Source organism: Trachypithecus francoisi, unplaced genomic scaffold, assembly GCF_009764315.1.
Source record: "Trachypithecus francoisi isolate TF-2019V2 unplaced genomic scaffold, Tfra_2.0 Lachesis_group13, whole genome shotgun sequence".
In the NCBI taxonomy this organism is placed as follows: domain Eukaryota; kingdom Metazoa; phylum Chordata; class Mammalia; order Primates; family Cercopithecidae; genus Trachypithecus; species Trachypithecus francoisi.
The window spans coordinates 63,347,176-63,369,409 of record NW_022681458.1 but is presented as its reverse complement, the minus strand read 5'-3'; the positions used below and the strand labels follow the sequence as shown (position 1 = coordinate 63,369,409).

The following is a 22,234-nucleotide window of genomic DNA, read 5'->3' as shown; positions in this document are numbered from 1 at the left end:
GTGAAACATTTTGATTTTATAAAATCCAATTAAAATATTATTATGGAGTTAAAGTAAGTTACTTCATGATCTGAGAAAATAAATTGCTTCAAAGCAAAAGACACTTGCATACAGAATAGGTTAGGAAAATTTAACAAGACAAATGACTTTTCTAAAATCACACACTATGGTAAGTATAGTATTTCTTTTTTAAATTGGTGAGGAAATATAGATTGTCTGAAGATAATAGACACAAAGATTATTTGAGTCATATATTTTTGGCACGTTAGGCTTTTACAAGAGTTTAGTGTATTTACTTTTCAAAGCTATAAAGACAAACACAGTGCATTTAAGGACACGAATGAAACCAAAAAGAATCACTAATTTTTCTACACTCACTGTACATCTCTGTGTCTTCAGAAATAACAATAGGTGATTTTTCTTCTTGAACCCTTTTCTTAGGCATTCCAGGAACTTTAAAGATATTAATTGTTATAAATAACAAATATAAGATACAAAATATAAGGATTTAATGTCACACACATTCACTTTAAACCATGAAAAACTAAACCAAGAGTTATTTCATGTTGTGATTAGCATCACTGTATACCTTTAGCTGGTGGAACTTCAGGCTTTTTAGGAACAGCTTCACGAACTTTTTCTTCTGGGACAATTTTCTTGGGTACTTCGGGTGCTTTAAAGATATTTATTTATCTTAGTTTTTCAGAACATTATAGTTGGGTGTAAACATATCAAGCCTAGAAGGGGCATGTAACAGGGAGAATGTCGAAAAACCCCCAATTATAAGTCAACTATAAGTCAAATGTAGTCAGTGCATTTCTCTGAATTGCCTTGTCGATGAGTTCTTGATTCATTGTATCAGAAACACTTTGCTTTTTGGAGATAGTATCACTTTCTCTTGTCATTTAGAGCGCACTTTTTTTTTTTTTTCAGAGCTACTTCAGAAGAGCTTCCAAAATGAATTATTTTTGAAAGACAAGTTGAGGGATCAATATTATTTAGTTATTAAATAAGAGGATCAATACAAATAACTTTGGGCTTATGTCTTTATGCCTAAAGCATTGCCTCAAAAGACAGGATTATGTTATAGAACATAAATTGAAGTTTATGTCATCTTGTGGCATTGAGAGAATGGTCTCTCTTACATAGTGAATAAAAGAGGATTTTACATTAATGATGAATCAGAAAAGGCAGTTACCTTTAGTTGGTGGAACTTTGGGTTCTTCAGGAACACGTACTTTTTCTTCTACCACAATTTTCTTAGGCACCTCTGGTACTTTAAAGATAATAGTAATAATTTCTTTTATTTTTAAATATTCTTTTAAATATACAATTTTTTAACAAGCAGAGCATAAGAGAGAGATAAACACAGAACAGAATGCAGCGACAATATAAAGTACAGGCATCACTTTATCATTACAGTATTTCAAATGCGTTGAATTAAACAAATATATATTAACAAGAATCCAAGGGAATTTCACATGTTATAAATGGTAAGAACTTGAGAAGAAAAATTAACAGTACACCTTCAGCTGGTGCTATTACTGTTTGTTTTTGTGGAAGAGTTGGTACCTTCTCTTCAGTGATAACTTTCTCACATGCTTCAGGGACTTTAAAGATACAAGTTTATATTATTTATTGTATACTTTTTTATTTCTATTGTGAAATTTAAGAGATTTACAAAAATGAACAAAGTAGGAACATTAAACACATATTCACTATGTATTTATATTTGCCAGGTTAATATAATTAATAATAAATAGAAAAACATGTGTGTATCAGTAAGCATGTTAGTGAATATATAATCAAATAGCACCAAAGAAGGAAACCTGGGCTCACTATTTGGTTATTAGAGATATTTGTTTTGGTTGTTTTAGGTATAACAACAGTGACTGTCTTTTTTTGGGAGAACTTCCCTTGGACCCTCAGCTGCTTTAAAGATATTAGTTTGTTTTAGACATGTCAGAAACAAGAAATACAGAAGGAAGACATCAAGTGGAATGCAAACTTGTGCTTATAAAGCAACCAAGGTGCTATCGTATGTAAAGTTAAGTAGTAATTTTTCACCAAGAAGATACCTTTAGCTGGTGGCTCTTTTCGAGGAACAACTTTAGTGGGTGGTTTTTTTGGAGGGATGATTTTCTCAGATATCTCAGGCCCTTCAAAGATATTAGTATTTTGGTTTAGAATGAACTTTTGAAGTATTTTGGAGCACTGCTACTAAAGTTAGTACAATGAGGGGTCACAAAATTCTTTATTTATAGTTTTTGAATTTATAACACATTTATTTCCAAAAGAGCTTTGATTTGCTAAATATCATGTATATTGTAATTTTCTATATATGCTAAACACATACACATATTCCTTCATATTGCGTATATATTATTAATTTGTGCAAGATCTAGAGTGGTATTGCAGATAGCTTATTTGTGCTATGGTTTGTCTTCACAGTATGCTAGAATACAGGTGCCATTAACAATATTTCACTTCCTTAATGTTGTTTCTCTAATAAAAGTATCATAAACTGGCAAAAGCTTTTGATAAGTAATTCTCAGTTTGTGAACAGTTTGACTGAAATGTTAACAAAGCAGTGGTTATTTTGCCTGAACATGTAAATTCCTCAGTGAACTGAGGAGTTTCTTTTTCCCTTAACCAATGACACTGGTCAGTTATTTTGGTACCTGTAACAATTGTGTAACATTCTTAGTCAAATTTAAAAAATAATCTCCAAATTCATACAGTGACCTCCTTCGATAAGTAGATATCAAATATTACTATCATCTACTAAAATTATACTCCGTGTGGTTAAGAGATATTAATCTTTATGTCAACTAGTTTCAACTCAAGTTTAAAGTATTTTATGGGGTTTCTAATCTTCCAAACTGAACACAAAATTTACTTTCAAAGGAAAGGTAGAGCAAGATACAAGAATTTGTATTATTTGAAGAATTCCCTATACCTTTAGGTGGAGCTTTTGGTTTTTCATATACTTCCACTTCTTCAGCCTCAAAAACTTCTATTACCCTATGTACTTCTTCAACTCTGTGTTCTTCTTCAACTCTATGTTCTTCTACTTTGACGAATTCTTCTACTTCATGAAACTCATCTTCTTCAAAATATTCTTCAACTTCATGGAACTCTTCTTCTTCTGGAATTTCTTCCACTTCTGCTTCTACTACTTCTAATTCTAGTCTTTCTTTTACTACTTCCTCTTGGTGGAAGGCAACTGATACTTTTTCTTCAAGGACAGTTCTCCCTGAAAGAGCATCTATTTTAAAAGACTTATTTCTTTAAACACTGAAGAAACAAAGATGTACATTCAAATATATATTTTTAAAACTGAATAAAGGCTTGCATGCAACAATACATGAAAATCCAAGATCTCTCCAAAAATACCTTTAGCTGGGGGAACAGCTTCTTTTTTATGCACAAGGACTTTCTTTTCTGGGACTTTCTTTTCTGGGACTTTCTTTGGTACTTCAGGCACTTTAAAGATACAGTTTTAATGTTTAGGACTGTCGAGAGCAAGCTTTCATAGACAAAAGTCATCAAAAGCAATCAAGACACAGAGACATGAAACATAAAAGTCTTAACGCAAAAAGACAGAAGAGGAAGTCAGTTTTAAAAGAGAAGATATACCTTTGGCTGGGGGTGCCTCTTTTTTCTGAACAGGAACAGGTACTTTTTCCTCAGGAATTTTCTTTGGCACTTTAAAGATATTAGGTGTTTTAGTTAGCTGAGAATGCTTAATAACACACATGAAATAAAAACACCAGAGACAACACCAACATTACAATAACTAAGGTTTTTCAGAAGTCCCTCTGTACTGTGGAACATCCATTTTAGAGGCAATAAAGCTACTTTCTCAAATCACTCATTTGTTCTAACATTCCTATAGAGGAAGAAATGTCCACCACGTACCTGTGCCATTCTTTTTTTTTTTCTTTTCATAACAGCGATTACCAATACGAACCCATTTTTACTACTTTTAACTTGATGAAGACTTTTTTGAAGTGATTACCGTTGTAGAGTACTTAAGCCCTGACATTGGCCTCACTTTCTGCTGTGCACTCTTATATTAGCTGAGGAGTCTGCTGTGACAGGGACAGCATAATCTAACTGCTTAAGAGCACTGTCTGAAGCATTAAGTGAATTAGGAAGCAGGGAAAAGTAGACATTTTGTAATAACCTTGAATGCTTGGGTTAAACATTACGAAAGGGACGTGAGGCTCTTTAAAATAGTTATTATCCAAGCATTAGATTTTTTCCATAAAATAATAAATATAGTAAAATAATTATTAGAACACATAAGAAAACTCCACTTATGGAATAAAATCCAGAATGTGGGGAAGAGGGATCCATTGCTATGTGTATGAGTATTGAGAGACATAATAATACATTAAAATTCTCAGCTAGTTAAGAAGCTTCTAGAATAATTCATACATAAACACACGCACACAATTATTCGTTAACATCCTAGAAAAGATTAAAGAACTGGAATGAGTTATGTTTTTACTCATCCTTAATCAGTTCGCTATCTAAATGATTATAAGAAAGCAGTCAAAAAAGACAATGTTGCTTTTTAGAAAGAAAATTAATGGGAATTTAAAGATATTAATAATGAGGATTTGATATACCTTTAGCTGGTGGTGCCTCCACTTTTTTAGGAACAGGAGTAGGTGCTTCAGGTACTGCTTTCTTAATCACTTCAGGCACTTAAAAGAAATTTTATGAACATTTTGAAAAGTGGCATGTGATGAGCAAAACACCACCCATATATCAATAAATAAATAAATATCACAAAACCTTGACTTATTTTTAAAAGATATTAGCAACCTAAATGGTAATAATAAATGTGGAGTAGGAACCCTAGAGGTGTAAAGGATATTACTTAGAAATCCTATAAGCAAATATAATACCAGTTATGCAAAAGATTATCACACTCTTCAGGAATAATAAGTTAAAGATTATTCTAAAAAATGAACACTTTCACCACAGAAATAGATTCCCCCCATATTAATATTAAAAACAAAATTAAGGATTGAAATCTAGGAGAAACTATTACAGTAGGGCCTGGTCAGAAAAAAATTACATCGCCAACAACAAAATAGTAATCTCTCATTCTTAGTTGTATTGCAGATGCTGTAGAAAAATTTAGGGTAAAAAAAGGACACATAGATTCAGGTGTCATGAATAATTAATCTTCACTTTATCATGGATATGATAAAGAAAAGCATACTGGTGAATATTAGATTTAGATAACTTCTGAGAAAGATTTGGAACACCAAATGTTTTAAATGTTCAACTCTTAAAAGCGGCTATACCTCTAGGTGGTGCCACCTCTTCAACTTCCTCTATGCTAGGTGGTTCTTCTGGGATTTCCTCTTCTGAAATAGGCTCTTCTTCAGGCTCCTCAGTCACTTTAAAAAGATTATTATTTTGCAAATTATTTTCATAATTATTTTGAATATTAGACTACAGTGATAATATCGAAAACTGCTCAGCCTTCAAAACACTTGTGTAAACTCACTAGTCCTTAAAAAATCTCTACTGGGTCTTCAAAATATGTTAGGCCTATCCCAGCATTTGTGAACTGGAAAGGACTTCAGATAATTTAGTTAAAATTATTATTATTATTATTATTTTTTGAGACAGAGTCTCGCTCTGTCACCCAAGCTGGAGTGCACTGGCCAGATCTCAGCTCACTGTAAGCTCTGCCTCCCGGGTTCACGCCATTCTCCTGCCTCAGCCTCCCGAGTAGCTGGGACTACAGGCGCCTGCCACCTCGCCCGGCTAGTTTTTTGTATTTTTTAGTAGAGACGGGGTTTCACCGTGTTAGCCAGGATGCTCTCGATCTCCTGACCTTGTGATCCGCCCGCCTCGGCCTCCCAAAGTGCTGGGATTACAGGCTTGAGCCACAGCGCCCGGCCTGAAATTATTATTGTTATTTTTTTTAATGAAAGACTTGTTTGAAGTCAAACAGCCACTTGGGGTAGAAGTCAGATTTTCTGCACCAGTTACTCAGGCTTAACCAGAATTTCTCTTGGATAAGCTTATTTTACAATTGCTTATCCAAGCATGAAAAATTTCCCACAGCAAATACAGTTTCCCTTCATGAATTCTAATTAAAATAAAACAAATAACAGACAAACAGGCTGAACATGCAAGAAGGAGATTCAAATAATATTAATTTGCCTGTTCAATTTCTATTAGGTTAATAATAATTTATTTTAGAATCTGAATATGTTGATTTCCTGGGGTTGTACATTTACCTACTTTAAATATTAGACAATAATAAGACAAAGATGACTTTGCAATGTTATTTTCTTAGAAAGTTATCTACCTTCAACTGGTAGAACTTCCTCTTCTTTAGGAAGAATGATTCGTTTTTCTTCCACCTTCTTAGGCACCTCAGGAACTTGAGAGACATTGATTATTTTAGACACTTAAAATGCAAGAACCAAAGAAGCATAAAGACCAAGTTTCCAGTTTCCAGCATAAGAGAGTAAATATCAAAAGGCACATACACAAGATGAAACATTGACATTTCACAGAATCAGTTAATGAGAAAAGAATAAAAAGTTTGTGGTTTAAGATTAAGGGTTTATTAAAGAGAAATTCTACTTTTTACTACTGGAGTCTCCATTTCTTTTTTCTTTTTCTTTTGTTTTTTTCTTTTGGTAGGAAGAAATGGGTACTTCAGGGACTAGTTCCTTAGTTATTTCTGTCTCTTTAAAGATATATTTTTATTTTTTAGAAACAACAAATACATAGAGAAACAATGTAAAACACACCAACACCAAGTGAAAAAATGGACACAACACAAACTTGGGTGCAACAGAGTCACAAATGACGAATGTGAATGACAGACCATACAATGCACACATTTATGTTGAACGTCCTGTGTGGATAGAACCACAGTTCAACATCGGTGCAGCAAACACATCCCTGTTACGGGATGATGTACCTTTGGCAGGAGGCACCACTGCTTTCTTAAGACCAGGAGGAGGGACCTTCTTTTCTGGCTCAGGTTTCTTAGGTACCACAGGCACTTTAAAAATATTATTTAATTTTATAAGTTCAGTTTCAGAAACACAAAGACAAGTAGACACAGCAGTAATATAAGGTGTACTAACAAATACGGAAACAGGACATTTTGATTTTTACAGGTGAAGGAAGGAAATAGCATGGTCTAATTTACTTTGGAATAGCAATACCTTTGGCAGGGGGAGCCTCCTCTTTCTTGGGAATGACCACTTTCTGCTCTGTCACTTTCTTCTTAATCTCAGGCACTTTAAAGACATCATTTCATGACAAGAATTTATTATGAAGGACAAAAAAAGAGAGAAACCAAGAAGTCTCCACACCCAGAAAGACCAACATGCAACAGTCACTCAAGACAGGTCTGTAATGCAAGTTGGGAGCCGAAATATTATAATGTAATTGGGAGTTGTAAAGCAAGGAACCAGCAGCATGTGTCATTATCAGAGGACAGATGCTATTAGGGTGGTGCATAAATAATTGCGGTTTTGACATTACTTTTAATGGTAAAAACCACAATTACTTTTGCACCAAACTAATATCATTTCATCCATTTAAATTTCATTAGTAATTTATTGTCTAGAAAGTATTTCTGAATCGTTGATATCCAATAAAAGATCAGCTTTACTATTTCATTTGATTATATAACTATATGGCCTGATGGGAGGGTTATGCTGATTTTAAGTAGCCATACCAGCACCTTTTGTAGAAAATATTATTGAGCTTTAAAGCACAAATGTATTAATTCTGTCCTGTACTATGAGCTGATTGAATATGTTAAATCTGGATACTATTCATTCAACGACAGACTACTTTAATAACTTACTTTATTTTATCCTCACCATAATAGCTGAACCCATTAAGACTGATATTAGCATCCCCAATTTACAGGAAAATAACTTCAGGCTTAGGTTGGTTAAAGGATTTGCTGAGAGTAATACAACAAGGTGTAAAGTCAACACTAAAATCAAAACCTGTTGGGCTGCCCTTTATATATATGTATTAGAAGACATAACTATTATTCTGTGTTTTGATAAATACATTCTTTTTTTTTTTTTAGCCTGGCGTTGAATAGGCATTTAATATAAATGGTTGAAGCATGAAATTTAAGAATATTTATTCATAATTTTTTTGATATGTTTAAATATATAGTATACTTATTCATGTATATTTAAATATATCTCCATGAAAACTATGATGTTTAATCAAATGATAGGAAATTAGAACTTTTCTATGAGTTTTGGGACAATGCTTCCTTTCATCTTTGTTCTTGAATACTGCTTTGCACCCAGTGAAAAAAGTAGGTATCAGTGTTCCTGAACATCATTAGAAGTAAATATGTAAGTGTGTGATTATCCATTTTATAAATATAATTTTTCCTAAAACCCAGTTTCATCATAATTTATGTGGCAAAGCTATGGGTGAAGAATATGGATTCACTTTGGGGAGGTGTACCTTTGGGTGGTGGTGGAGGTTCCACTTTTTTAGGAGCGGGAACAGGGACTTTCTTCTCTGGTACAGGTTTCTTTGGCACTTCAGGCACTTAAAAACATTTCATTTGAAGGCATTAAAAACCACATATACATGGTTGTATATATATATATAAGAAAGAGACACATAAGAATAAGACCACAAACAAGTAAACATAATACGTGATTTGAAAAGACATTTAGATAATTTACAATAGACAGATACACAAGGCAGGCACACAATAATAACAGCACAAATGTCTGGAATGTTTTCTAAGATTTAGGTGGTCAATTACAGAGGGTAAAGCATTATAGATAAAACTGGAGATGAACAAAAGGATGGAAAAGCAGAATTCAACACAAAAGAGGCCTTGATTCCAAGAAGAGCTGCCATACCTGCTGCAGGTACTGGCACCTTAGGTTTAACTTCTGGAAGGACTTCTTCTTCAGGTACAAATTCTTCTTCCTCAGGTACATATTCTTCTTCGGGAGGAAATTCCTCTTCCTCAGGTGGAATTTCCTCTTCTTCAGGTAGAACTTCCTCTTCCTCAGGTAGAACTTCCTCTTCCTCAGGTAGAACTTCCTCTTCCTCAGGTAGAACTTCCTCTTCAGGAACAATTTCTTCTTCAAATGGAACTTCCTCTTCCTGAGGTAGAGCTACAGGAACTGGTTCACGTTTCTTTGGCACTTTAAAGATATTTATTCAAGGGTACAAACATCACTTTTATGTAAAATATTCAAAACAATGAAGAAGCTTATGAAAGACAAATATTCTGTGATCACAAAGCATCAATTATCATCAACATAAAAACTAAGCATTAATTATAATTAGTAAGGCTGTATAACACCAGTTAGTTTTCTTTTTTACTGTGGCTCTGTTACAGATTAATGTACCTTTGGGTGGTGGTGCTTCCACTTTTTTCGGAACAGGTGTTGGTTTCTTTTCTTCTGGGATGAGCTTCTTGGGCACCTCTGGCACTTTAAAGATATTATTTGTATTAGGAATATGTTCTCTTACAATGTCTTAGAGCAATAGATATGAAAAAGAATTGCAAAATACCTGACATATTTCTAACAAGATAGACACTTTTAAAATGTACAATGTAATGGGGAAATTTGTATATGAGTATACATAGATGTGAGTTTTTTCCCCCAAGTACTTTAAATGATGAAATGATGTACCTTTTGCAGGTGGAGCCTCCACTTTCTTAGGAACAGGAACTGGCACCTTCTTCTCAGGCACAGGTTTCTTGGGTACCTCTGGCACTTTAAAGAAATGATTTAGAGAAATACTTCATACAACATAAAAATATTGATTCCAAGCATAGTTTCAAAAGATTAAGGTAAGGTAATAAAAGTATGACAAAGATATTCCAAGAGGCATTTTCTTTTTAAAACAAAATATTTAATTTTCTCTAAAGAGTTGCATCCCAAAGAGTTCAGAGTTAAACCAATTAATTTTTTACTCATATGCAAATGTAAAAAAAAAAATGGCAACATTACAAGTTCATGTACCTTTGGCAGGTGGAGCTTCCACCTTTTTAGGAGCTGGTACTGGTACTTTCTCCTCTGGTACAGGTTTCTTGGGCACTTCAGGAACTTCAAAGATATCAGATAGAGTTAGTGTCACATTTTTCATCCATAGCTAAGATTTTAAGGCTGGCAATGTAAGGTCTTAATTGAAGCAGCATAGATATTCTATCAATTTCACTTTAAGATGGAAAATTCTAATAGCCACAAAACAAAGACCAGAAAATACACAAAAATTAAAATAAAAAACACTGAAAAAAAAAGTGGACTGGTGATAAAGACAAGACATAATGCCTGGTAAATGATGGTTTTGTCCATTTTGATATGCAAAAAGAATGTATTTTACTTGAAGAACTTTCCACTAAAGAGGAGGAGCCAACCATTGAGCATAAGGACAATTTGATGGTAAAATTGAGAGATGAATACCGGGTAAACTGCTCCTGTGGCCAGTTGAGAGGTTCTTGTCATGGCATTAGTGTTGTTAATATTGTCATGGGGAAAGATCTGCTATGGCTCACCAAGTTATGCTACACGCGTGAATTATCATGCTATTCCATTGATGGATGATAAGGATGTACCTTTTGCTGGCGGAGCCTTCTCCTTTTTAGGAATAAGCACAGGAAGTTTCTCCTCTGGCTTCTTAGGAACCTCGGGCACTTTAAAGATATTGTTTATTGTTAAGTTCTAACTACTAGTAACAACACATCCATATAAAGCACAGCTAATGTTTTTTAACAACAGATAGTGACACACACACAAGGTTTTGAACTCAGAAGAAAGTTAAATATTTCTAGGTAGATGATGTCTCTTAGATACCCATCAATGAATGGTGGTGTACCTTTTGCCGGTGGAGCTTCCTTCTTTTTGGGAACAGGAACAGGTTTCTTCTCTTCTGGAACAGGTTTCTTGGGTAACTCAGGCACTTTAAAGATATTATTAAGAATATTGCAAATTTTGCAAGAAAGAAATAAAATGTGAAAATCATCTGTAGAAACCATATGTCAGCATCTAAAAATATCTGGTTTAAAGTAAGCAATCATCAGTGCTGCTAATAACCCCCAGAATCTGACCAAATCAGACCCCCAAACTCCAAAGATGCTGTTGCACATCCCTTTGCAGGAGGCATCATCTACCTTTGACTGGTATCACTGGCACCACTTCTTCCTCAGTCACGAACTCCTCTTCTTCATGAATGTACTCTTCTTCTTCTTCTACAAAATATTCTTCTACATGGGTTACTACTTCCTCTTCAAAGGCAACTTCTTCTGGTTCAAGTTCTTTAGGCATTTCTGGTACTTTAAAGATATTATCTTTAAGTTGGACCTTTGCCAATGACTCAGCAAAATTAAGACACCTTAGAAACATAGGCCCATTTATAACAGAAGAAAGGACAAGATTTACTTTTCCCACAAAAGTTTTCACACACAGAACTGAAGAGTAATTCAACAGCAAAAGACGAACAACACATTAAAATGAGTGCCATTAGGTACCTCTAACAGGTGGTGCTACTTCTTTTCTAGGGACAGGTACTTTTTCTTCTGCGACAACCCTCTTGGGCTTCGTGGGCACTTGAAATATTAAGTATAAGGAAATTTTATTGTTGGAAAAAGGTCACCCAGCCAATACTTGCTTTGCTGTACTTTAAGCAGATAGAATAATGTATCTCCCTCTAATGAGATAGATATGCGATTGTTCATCTTTAAGAAACTATATACTCTCCATGGAAAGGATTCTGAGCTTCATAGAAATACAGATACACAGAAGTACCCAAGTAAACATGAAATAGCAGAGCCCAAATGTGAAATCAGGTTTAGTGTTCAAATATCTTTGCTTGAAAGAAATATCCTTTCCTGAAAAGTGAAATTTACTTCTCAGTTAGTATACTTCACACTTAGTATGAATCAGGGGGAAAATGACTGGAAACTGGTTAGCTTTAAAAAACATCTTCAAAATGAATTTAGAATGAATAAACAGTTACCAAAGTTTGGTGAATATTATGGTGTCATTACATTGTTTAGGTAAATCAGGAATATGCCAAATAGTCACGGATTCTAAACCTAAACATTCTATTTTATATGTATTGTAGCCATGTGGCAGGACACAGCCATTGTCTAACAGGCTATGGATGTATTTTGAAATAATTTTTCCTTTTAAAGGTATTATCTTCTTATCCTGTATTTACAGATTTTTACATTCAACATTCTGCAGACAACTAATTTAAAAGACACGAAACAACAAAACAAAATGAATCAGAGTTACATTAATTTCAAAAGAGGCATCAGAAAAGATCATCATTGAGGAAGGAAATCATTATACCTTTAGCAGCGGGTTCAGTCACCTGCTCTTTTTCACGTTTGGTAATTGAAATACGTATTTTTTCCTCAACAACTTTCTTGGGTTCTTCAGGCACTTTAAAGATATTAATTATTAAAGAGCATTAAAACCAATTCCTTGAATACTATGTAATAAATACACATACAAAACCAAATATAAGAATCAGGACAAGAACATCCTACTCAGCAAAAACACAGAACATCAGATGGGCTAGGAAGACATGATTTTAGAACATACATAACAAAGTTGTTTCTGGTGATTATTACTCAGTAATGTACCTTTGGGTGGTGGAGGTTTGAGTTTCTTAGGAATGGGCACTGGTACTTTTTCTTCAGGGACAGCTTTCTTCGGCACTTTAAAATATCAATATTAAGAGATTTTAAAACTTGAAACAGATTTCTCAAGGCTAGTAAGAACAAAAAGTTAAGAAAGACAAATACAACACAATATTCCCAAACACACACATAATTTGTACACTGCCACTTTTACATGTATTTTTATAATAGGACAGACATGGAGGAAACAAAGATCTCTTACAGGTAATAATGTTTTTTTCACTCTACCTTTAGCTGGTGGGGCCTTTGGTTTTGTGGGAACTGGTTCTTCTGGGACAGGCTTTACAGGGATAGGCTTCTCTGGTTCTTTAAAAGTGCATACAAGGTATTTCATGTTAGACTTTAGAACATAAGTTTAAACATTTCTTAAAAGGAATTAAATAATTGAAATATCTTTTATCTACAGTATAGCCATAGCCTATTGAGGTAGGCAAGAATCAGAGGTCCAAGCAGAACAAGCTCATATTGCCCTTTCCTTCTTGCTATTTTCTTTAATTAGGTAATTCTTACATGTTAAAATTCTCATTTCACTTCAGGTAGATAAATTCCTGGCTAAAATTCCCCTATAATATGGGTTCCTTAAAGCTATCCATAAGACTATGTAGAATGTTCTCAAAGTTGCGCTATGAAACATCAAAGTGAAATAATATTGATTCATTTCAAAATTCCAATAGAAATTTATTCTTTGAGTGAAATAAACTCGTTGAAGCCCAAAATATATGCCTACAAATTTGACCTTCATTAGATAAAACACAACAGCTTGTGTTAGCTTACATGTCTGTCTTTACTTTTGAAGTAGTCATTGTCAAGTGTTGATAATGGGAACCCTGTGGGTAAATATATTTTCTCAATAGCCTATCGTACTCCACAATAGCAAGCTTTAGAATAAAGGATGTTCAGAAATTTTTAACCATGTCCTAGAACGATCATGGGCACTTGAAGATAAACTTGTAACCTTTTTGAAAAAGAAACTTAGTGACATTTGCTGTTCTGCATATGAACCAAAATGAGGGGGGTAATAGATTATTCCCAGAACAAAAGTCTAACGATAACCTTAAGATTTATAGAGTTTTTTTTTTTTTCTAGAAGTTATCAAAGAAGAAAATTCCACATTTCCCAAATGAAAGAAAGTTCTTTCCAAATTTCTTTGGGCATCCAAATTTTTATCTTGTTCTGATTTATCTTGTTTTATCTTGTTTGAGTGTGCACATATTTAGTGTGGTTTTGAGTTTGCAGTTTTGCTCATACCTGTGATGTATTCTTCATGCTCTTCATATCGTTCATACTCCTGTTCCTCATATTCTTCATATTGGTCATATTCTTCTGTTGGTTCATACTCCTCAAATTCTTTATAATCATATTCTTCATATTCCTCATATTCTTCTCGTTGTACTGAAACAGCTTCTTCTCGGGTATAAGACCTTTCTTTCTCTTCCATTATAATTACTTCTGAAACAATATTAACAACAGGCAGCACTTTACTTTAAAGCACTTTTAGGGATGACTGATAGTCATAATGTGCTTTGATTTTATTCTTTTGTGTTTGTTTCATGCACTAATTATGGAAGACTCTGAAATTTTTTTGGCCAGTCAAGGTATCATAGAGTATATTTAGTAATTGTGATTTCAAATGTTGTATATCCTGCCCTTAGTCAACAATAAGCTAATAAAGCAAAGGAGTCAGATTGGGAACGAGAAGGCAAAGAGCCAGATAGTTTCATGCTTCACATTACTTAATCAAAGTTCAATATACCTTTGGTGGGTTGAGGTTCTCTTTTTGGAGCTTCAATTGATACTTCTTCTTTAACCACTCTTTTTCTGAATTCAGTCACTTTAAAAGAGTAATTATTAAAAGTGAATTGCAAGATTCTGAAAATGTGTGTGTGAAGAGAAATTTCGTTCAAACAATCCGAGGACAAAGACAACCATAACAGTGCCTGATTAAACTTTCATTTAAAAAGCAAGAAAATCAATAGACTTGGAAATAAACTTGCTCTAATATACATATGAATACCTTTTTTTTTTTTTTTAAAAAAAGGCTACTTAGTACGTCAAAGACATTGAATAATTTTAGCAAAATCAAGTATTATTTATAAAAGTTTTAAAAGACAACTAGACAGCATAAATAATGACTATTAAACTAAGTAGAAGCATTAGACAGAAACCTGTGTTACACCAATAGTTTCTTCACCTTAATTCTAAGACATTTTCCTTAGTTCTGGTGGTACAATGTAGAAAATTCAGAATTGAAAAAATTAAAAATTTCATCAGAGATTGCTACATAAAACAAGCATCTAGGCAGATGAGTTTCGTATATGGACAAAGACATTAGAAGACAAATACGATGAAGGAAAATTATTCACATACGTTTAGAAGAAGCCTCAGTTTTTTTGAAGTAAAAAGTACTTTCTGTTATCAAAAATTTTAGTTTTGAAGTGATATGCATTAACAAACTTATATTGCTTACTTTATAATATGTCTTTTTTTTTTTTTTCCCCCGAATGACACCTATTCCACTAGATTAGTTTTAGTGCCTGGATGCTTATTTTGATTTTTTTTTTTTTTTTTAAAGAGTCAGTATACCTTAGCTGATGGTTCCTCCTCTCTTTTAGGTTTGAGTTTCGGAACTTTTTCTTCCGGGACAGCTCTCTTCGGTTCCTCCGGCACTTTAAAGAGAGATTTCACTTTAAAGTATTGTTTCCCTCTTTCAAACCACAAAAAGGCAGCCATATAGTAGTAGCCCAAACAAAAAACTTGACATTTTCATTATTTCAAACATAAAACAACAACTGTAACAACAACAACAACAACAAAAACTAGCACCCATAACCAGTGTATTTGGTAAAGAGAGTAGGGCAAGTACAATGTTGTGCATAATGGAAGGGCGGATGTACCTCTTGCTCTTGGAGGCGCCTCTTTTTTAGTTAGAGCAACAAGAACTTTTTCTTCCTGGGTAATTTGCATGTGCCTCTCAGTCACTTAAAAGATAATTTTAGGAATAGGGAGTTATATTAAAGTGTACGTAAAAAATATACTAGCCAGAAAGTACTGTGATTTTAGAATAGAGGAATTTACAAGGCACACACAAATAAACATCACAAGTAATACTCCACCCAAAGACACCATTGTCACCCACCAACATATAAACGGTTTGACCCGAAGGATAGCAGCAGAGAGAAAGAAAGACAAGTTCCTAGTATTTCTGCTGGGGAGGTTTGTTTACCTTTGGCTGGGGGAGGTTCTTCCATCTTAATGACTTTTGGAGGAACCTTTTTTTCTGGAACTGGTTTCTTTGGCTCTTCCGGCACTTAAAAGATACCAGGCAATACCGTCAAACATATGATATGGAAAACACTAAACGTAGGCACACTTATTTTCTTGTTAATGTTTAAAAAATCTGAAGAATGTATCAATTTAAGATTAAAAAAAGACAGTCTCGAAGAATAAAATAAAATCCAATGTACCTTTAGGTGGGGGCACCTTTTCCTTTTTAGGAACTGGAGCAGGAACTTTCTTTTCTGGCACAATTTTCTTAGGTGCTTCAGGAACTTTAGAAAGATTAGATTTAAGAATATGAGTTTGCCTTACATATGAAGTGATATAGTTTTGGGGCTTAGAATTCACTTTTTGAAAAGATTGCACGTATATACAAACATTAATGACTATACTCAGTAAATACGTTCATACATGTGTGCTGACAAAACGTAGACAGTTATGCAAATTGTTATGCATAAGACAGTTATGCAAATATGAAGGTATTATTATATACATTAAAATAAATAGTGTTGCATTTCTTCGAAAGAAATCATACCTTTAGCTGGTGGAGGCTCCTCTATTTTAGCAGGAATTTTTGGTTTCAGTACAATTTTCTTCTCCTGCCTCTCTGTCACTTGAAAAGATTATAAAATATACTTGTAGAAATGTCCAGATTTCTTTTTGATAAAAGTGTAAGGGATCTTTTTATTAGACATGACATTTATCAATATATGCAATATGGATGACAAATTAGCTAAAAGAAAACATAAAGAAGGAGACAAGCTAACACAGGGATAAAACTAAATTAAAGAGTCAGTATACCTTCAGCTGGCTCCGCTTCCACTCTCTTAGAAATAATGTGCAGCTTTTCTTCCACAATATATTCCTCAGGCTCTTCCATCACTTTAAAGACAGCAATTTTAAAGAAGATAAATTACAGTGTGTTTCATGTTTAATTTTAGCTTTAATTTATCACTTCAAAGAGTAATTAAAATAGCAAAAGTTTAACCCTTGCCAAATCCCTGCATGTTCATATTTCAACTACTCAAAGAGCATTTTAATCAAAGCATATGTGTTAATGAAGAGTATGGGAAATGGGAACTATGTTTCATTAACTTAATTTTCACATGTGTCATACAGATAATAATGCTTATATCCACAGCAAGAACAGGACAAGCACAAGACAAAAAGCGATTATAATAGCCGAGTTAACAAGAACACAAGAATTTGAAGATGAGTTTCACAAATAACAGAGCACTCTAGATTTGAAGGCCACAGGGCAGAAACATATACTTGAGGATTTAAGTGAATTGCAAGATAATATTTTATGTTGTTTTCCCCACCAGTTTTGTGGGGCAGGTATGGTAGAAGAGGTGGGAGGCTTCACATGATTTTTGAGCCTAAGTGTATACAGTTTTAATTTTTTTTTCTTTTTTAAGACAAGGTCTTGCTTTGTCGCCCAGGCTGAAGTGCAGTGGTGTAATCACAGCTTACTGTAACCTCAAACTCCTGGGCTCAAATGATCATCCTGCCTCAGCCTCCTGAGTAGCTGGGATTACAGGCTCATGACACTGTGCCTAGCTGTTTTTTTTAATTTTTGTAGAATGGGGTCTTGCTGTGTTGCGCAGGCTGGTCTTGAACTCCTATGCACAAGCAATCCTCCCTCCTCGGTCTCCCAAAGCACCAGGATTATAGGCATGAACCACCATGCCTAGTCAAAGTTAAATAAGGAATAGAAGTGTCTAGTTAAAAACATATCTGCTCCTTACACTGAAAGTAAACCTAACAAGCCACCCATCTTTGGGGCTTAATGAGAACCTAAAAATAATCAGTGTTTCTCCTTTTAACTAGAGTCTGGAGTACTAAAGGAAGTTTATAATGTCAAAAGTTGAAATCAGACTATGTTTGGTTTTACAAACACTTTTAGAAAAGATGGAGTCGTCTTCAAATCTACCAGCTTCCTGACTTCTGTCCACCATCATGGCCTCTTCCAGGAAGCACAACAGAACTAATGGATTTTCCTCCTGGGAGTCACGTCCCATCTTGGCCTATTCCAAGGCATTCCATTAAGCCTACGCACCTTGGATTTTTACATGGGCTTTTGTTCCAAGTGAAAAAAGGGGCATAGTGTGCCATCTTTTATTAGACAGATAAAAACAGATACTTAGGGCATCTAAATGTACTTCAATTCTACTCATCTTCTCACTGGGAAGAGAGTTTGGTTAAGGAGCTTATTGATTTCTCTTTAAAAGCAGACCTTAGGAACTTTCTTAGGAAAGTTCTTTTGGCCATATGCTTTAGCCAGAATGCTGGATTTTAGCTGGAAACCTGCCTTAATTCATTGAAAAGATATCCCAATGGAATAGTTTGTTGGTTCTGTCCTTAAGAAACCATAAATACTTAGCATTATAGGTATGAAAAGGTCTGAGTAACAAGTCAGTCTGATCACATATATAACACAATTGTTCTCTCCATATGTATAATACAGGAAAGCCTTATGTGTTCAGTGCTTCAGACTCGCAAATATGGCATTGACTCCTGGAATGTAATGAGGTAATATATTTTCTTGTTCATTTTAAAACTGTGAGTCAAGACATTATAGTGACTTCTGCAATTGACTTAATGGATTATAGCTTGTATTTTTTAAATGACTAAAATAAAAAAATTAAAGTTTTCTGGTTTGCACATGTGTGTAGGATTATAATATAAAATATCTTTTTGTCTGTGGATTGTGGTACAAGCAATGTTTGAGAAACACCAGTTAGGCATTAGACTGCTAAGGTAAAGCTTATGCCAGCCCCCCATGCTGAAGCCAAATCCTGTTTAATGAAAGGATATATGTATATGGAGATACCTGCCCTGATTAATTATATATAAATATGAAGCCTCTTTTATTCTATACAGGCAAGTAAGAAGGGATGCATAAGAAATACACTGGATTTCTTGAATCTAGTATAATCTTCCTGAATCTTGTGTTTTGATCAAAATATTCATTTAATGAGACTAGTAGATGTTCACTGAATTTGTGTCACTTTTTGTGTCCCTTTTCATTGGTCTGTAAACAGTTTGTGAAAGAAAACACCTAATCGAAACCCCAGATCATCTCTGCATTGTTTACCTTCATATTCTGTAACCTCCGCTTCTTCCTCCTCCTCTCTTTCTTCTTCTCTATAAACTGAAATGGACACACCTTCCTCCTCTTCTGAATAACTCCATTCCTCCTCTGCAGATACTTTAAAAGATAAGGTTTCATTTAAATTCAGCCTGCTGAGATACAAATGTATATACAGCCATGTGGTCACTACAGATGGGTAACTGTTCCTCTATTTGCTTAGGACATAGCTTCATGGTTCTTCCTCACCATAAGAAGGAGGAAGCTAATTTAAGATGAGGGCAAGTGCGGCCCAAGACTGAGAATGATACTCGAGTTATGTCTAAGTGTGGCCACTTTCAAAATTATAACATTTTCGGGACTCATCCACTTCCTTCAAATGATTCAAGACCAACATAGACACAGAAGACTCAGTCCCAGAAGGCTACAAAAGGTAGACACATTCTAATACCAACATAAGGAGAAATAACTGATGAGGACACGTTCTAAGGTAAGCAATCACATGTGGAAGAAGAAGAGACTTTGAGGAAACACAAACTCACTTATCCCCTGACTTCCAATTATATACCTTCGTGCCGCGTGACTTCCACTCTTTGAGGAACTGCGAAGGATAGTTTTTCTTCAGCAACAAATCTTTTTTCTTCTACAACAGTTTTCTTAGAGACTTCAGCTTTAAGGAAGCATTAAAATTGAAGTTTAAAATCAAGAATTTTAACAATTCTCACTTTCCAGAATTTGGGGAAGAGTTGCACGTACACCACTTTGACTAGCAAAATGGGAAAACAAGTTACATATCACAAGGACATAAACAAAAAAGTTTCACTGCAAGTAAGACAACAGATCAGTACAAGCACAGACCAGATGGAAAAAGCAAGAATTTAACACACTTGAAGATTTTTTTTTTTTTTTTTTTTTGGTCAGAGGATTGAGGCAAATCCTACCTCGGCGAGGAGGAGCTTTCTTAGCGACAGGAACTGGCACTGCAACTTTCTCCTCTGGGACAGGCTTCTTAGGCAGAGCTGGCACTTTAGAGACATTAAGCACTTTTAGAAATTTAATGTGCTCTCAGTGAAGCCCAGTGCAAAACAAAGAAATACACCCACAAAGCACTCATATCACAAAACTAACGAACTCATTGGAACATAAAGACAGTTCTTGGGAAGATGGAGAAACAATACCTTTAGGTGGTGGAACTTCTTCCTCTTTCCGAGGAACAGGTTTTCTTTCTTCAGGAACTTTCTTCTTTGGTATTTCTGGCACTTAAAGGATAGTACTGAATTTTAAAATTTGTCAAAAAGTCCAAATAAATGAGCAACATAGAAGTGGCAATTAAAGAAGACATGCAATTAAAGAAGCTTGAAGGAAAGACGAGGTTATTTCATGGAGATGGAATTAAGTACCTGCTGGTGGTGGAGATTCCTCTCTTTGAGTTACAATGGTTATTTTTTCTTCTGTCACAACTCTCTTCTGTACTTCAGGAACTTGAAAAGACATTTTTAGAATTGACTTTGTATTTTCTAAAGTAGCTATGCACAGCTACTTTTTTAAGAAAGCAGACGGGGGACAGACACTTTTGTTCAATTCTCACCACAAAACATCCATTTAGAATTAAAGTAACTCAATGGACACATAATTAAACACAAAATATTTTGCATCAAAGACAAAAGATAGGGCTTCTTTACTTTGAAAGCCACTGTACCTTTAGCTGGGGGAGCTTCCTTTTTCTTTGCAACAGGAACAGGAATCTTTTCTTCAGGGACAGGTTTCTTTGGCACCTCTGGGACTTAAAGTTTTTGAAACACAATGTTGGTTCAGACATATATCACTTTTATGAAAGAACACTGGCACATGCACAAATCTTTATGTAGCACATTAATGTTGTTATAGATTATTTATGCATCAGCAAAATTATCCAGAAAATTACGCTAACTATAATATTCCAAGGATCATAATGTGACAAATATCACAAATAATGTTTTAGAGGCATTTAGGCAAAAATGAGTTACATAATAGAAAGTTGTGCACAGAATTCATCCTTTATATATTGATATGACTTTGCTAAAAACAAATTAGTGATTACACAAACAATCAAGAATGTGGATATAGTATATAGAAAACTTCTTTATGCTCTGTATTGAGAAATGGAGAAAATAATAACAATGGCTTTAGTTTATGTAAGACTATTTTAGACTAAGACTAAGAAGTCTTAGAGTCTTAGAATAGTTGAATATATATATAACTTACTTCTCTTCCCCACATTTCTCCTCTCATTTTTGGTGGGTGTGCCTGTAGTGAATTCAAAACTCAGGAAACACTTACTCTAGAGTAGGTCTTTCCATCTGATACCCATGAGCTTTACAAGCTCTTTACAGAGCTTTGTGTGCAGAATTCTGTGGGTATGTGTATTTGTGCTTTTCTTCTAAGGGGCTCTAGAGTTTTCAACAGGGTTTTCAACCTAAAAAATGTTTACAGTGTATTTGATTTATCTATTCTAAGAATGGATAATGTTGACTTTTTAATTGGAAGATGAATTTTAACAGCATGCATTATTGGCAATAATTGTTCTCATTTTAAATACAATATTGGTAGCTTTTGTGAATCCCTGCACCTCTGCACGTGCATTTGTAATATTTTGGTGTAATTATATAGCTGTTCATTTCTATATGTATATGTTATGCTATATATACATGCAGTATTTATATATATACATGCTATTATACTATGTGTATTTGTTTTTATGAGTAAATGAGAGATGCTTCTGTGTGTCCTTTAAAAGACATATATGACTTTGCTGAAAACGAATTAGTGATTACACAAACAGTCAAGAATGTTCAGATAGTATATAGAAAAGCTTCTTTATGCTTTGTATTGGGAAATATAGTACATAATAACAATGGGTTTAATTTATCTAAGACGATCTGTCTCACATAGCTTTAGTATTAGTATTGGCTTTACTAATATGACCTTTGTATTTAATGGTTAGATAATCAAAAGAATTTTGAAAGAGCCAAGAGTTTGAGAAAGAGAGAAGCATATTTGATTCAGGAAGAAAATAGAAACACTGCAAAATCAGGCCAAGGGAACACTATTCAAAATGTACTGTTTTAGTTCGGTCTGGTTTCTCCTAAATTGGATGTTGTTGAATTCTTGCTGAGTCT

General features: G+C 34.2%; 1 protein-coding gene across 1 annotated transcript in view; it reads right to left on the bottom strand.

Moving 5' to 3' along the window:
- LOC117094789 (titin-like) overlaps window positions 1–22,234 on the bottom strand; it is a 273,144-nt gene that overhangs the window by 134,932 nt on the left and 115,978 nt on the right. The window contains 36 exon segments of the mRNA XM_033230996.1: window positions 590–673; window positions 1,199–1,276; window positions 2,079–2,159; window positions 2,960–3,256; window positions 3,397–3,486; window positions 3,640–3,708; window positions 4,638–4,715; window positions 5,325–5,420; window positions 6,344–6,418; window positions 6,968–7,051; window positions 7,218–7,292; window positions 8,497–8,583; window positions 8,907–9,197; window positions 9,405–9,488; window positions 9,693–9,776; window positions 10,026–10,109; window positions 10,619–10,696; window positions 10,879–10,962; window positions 11,174–11,335; window positions 11,531–11,608; window positions 12,357–12,449; window positions 12,653–12,727; window positions 12,938–13,015; window positions 13,958–14,158; window positions 14,463–14,545; window positions 15,297–15,375; window positions 15,933–16,016; window positions 16,174–16,257; window positions 16,521–16,598; window positions 16,787–16,867; window positions 19,083–19,196; window positions 19,645–19,746; window positions 20,018–20,101; window positions 20,255–20,335; window positions 20,477–20,557; window positions 20,776–20,859. Of these exon segments, the coding sequence (XP_033086887.1) occupies window positions 590–673; window positions 1,199–1,276; window positions 2,079–2,159; window positions 2,960–3,256; window positions 3,397–3,486; window positions 3,640–3,708; window positions 4,638–4,715; window positions 5,325–5,420; window positions 6,344–6,418; window positions 6,968–7,051; window positions 7,218–7,292; window positions 8,497–8,583; window positions 8,907–9,197; window positions 9,405–9,488; window positions 9,693–9,776; window positions 10,026–10,109; window positions 10,619–10,696; window positions 10,879–10,962; window positions 11,174–11,335; window positions 11,531–11,608; window positions 12,357–12,449; window positions 12,653–12,727; window positions 12,938–13,015; window positions 13,958–14,158; window positions 14,463–14,545; window positions 15,297–15,375; window positions 15,933–16,016; window positions 16,174–16,257; window positions 16,521–16,598; window positions 16,787–16,867; window positions 19,083–19,196; window positions 19,645–19,746; window positions 20,018–20,101; window positions 20,255–20,335; window positions 20,477–20,557; window positions 20,776–20,859 (3,621 nt within the window).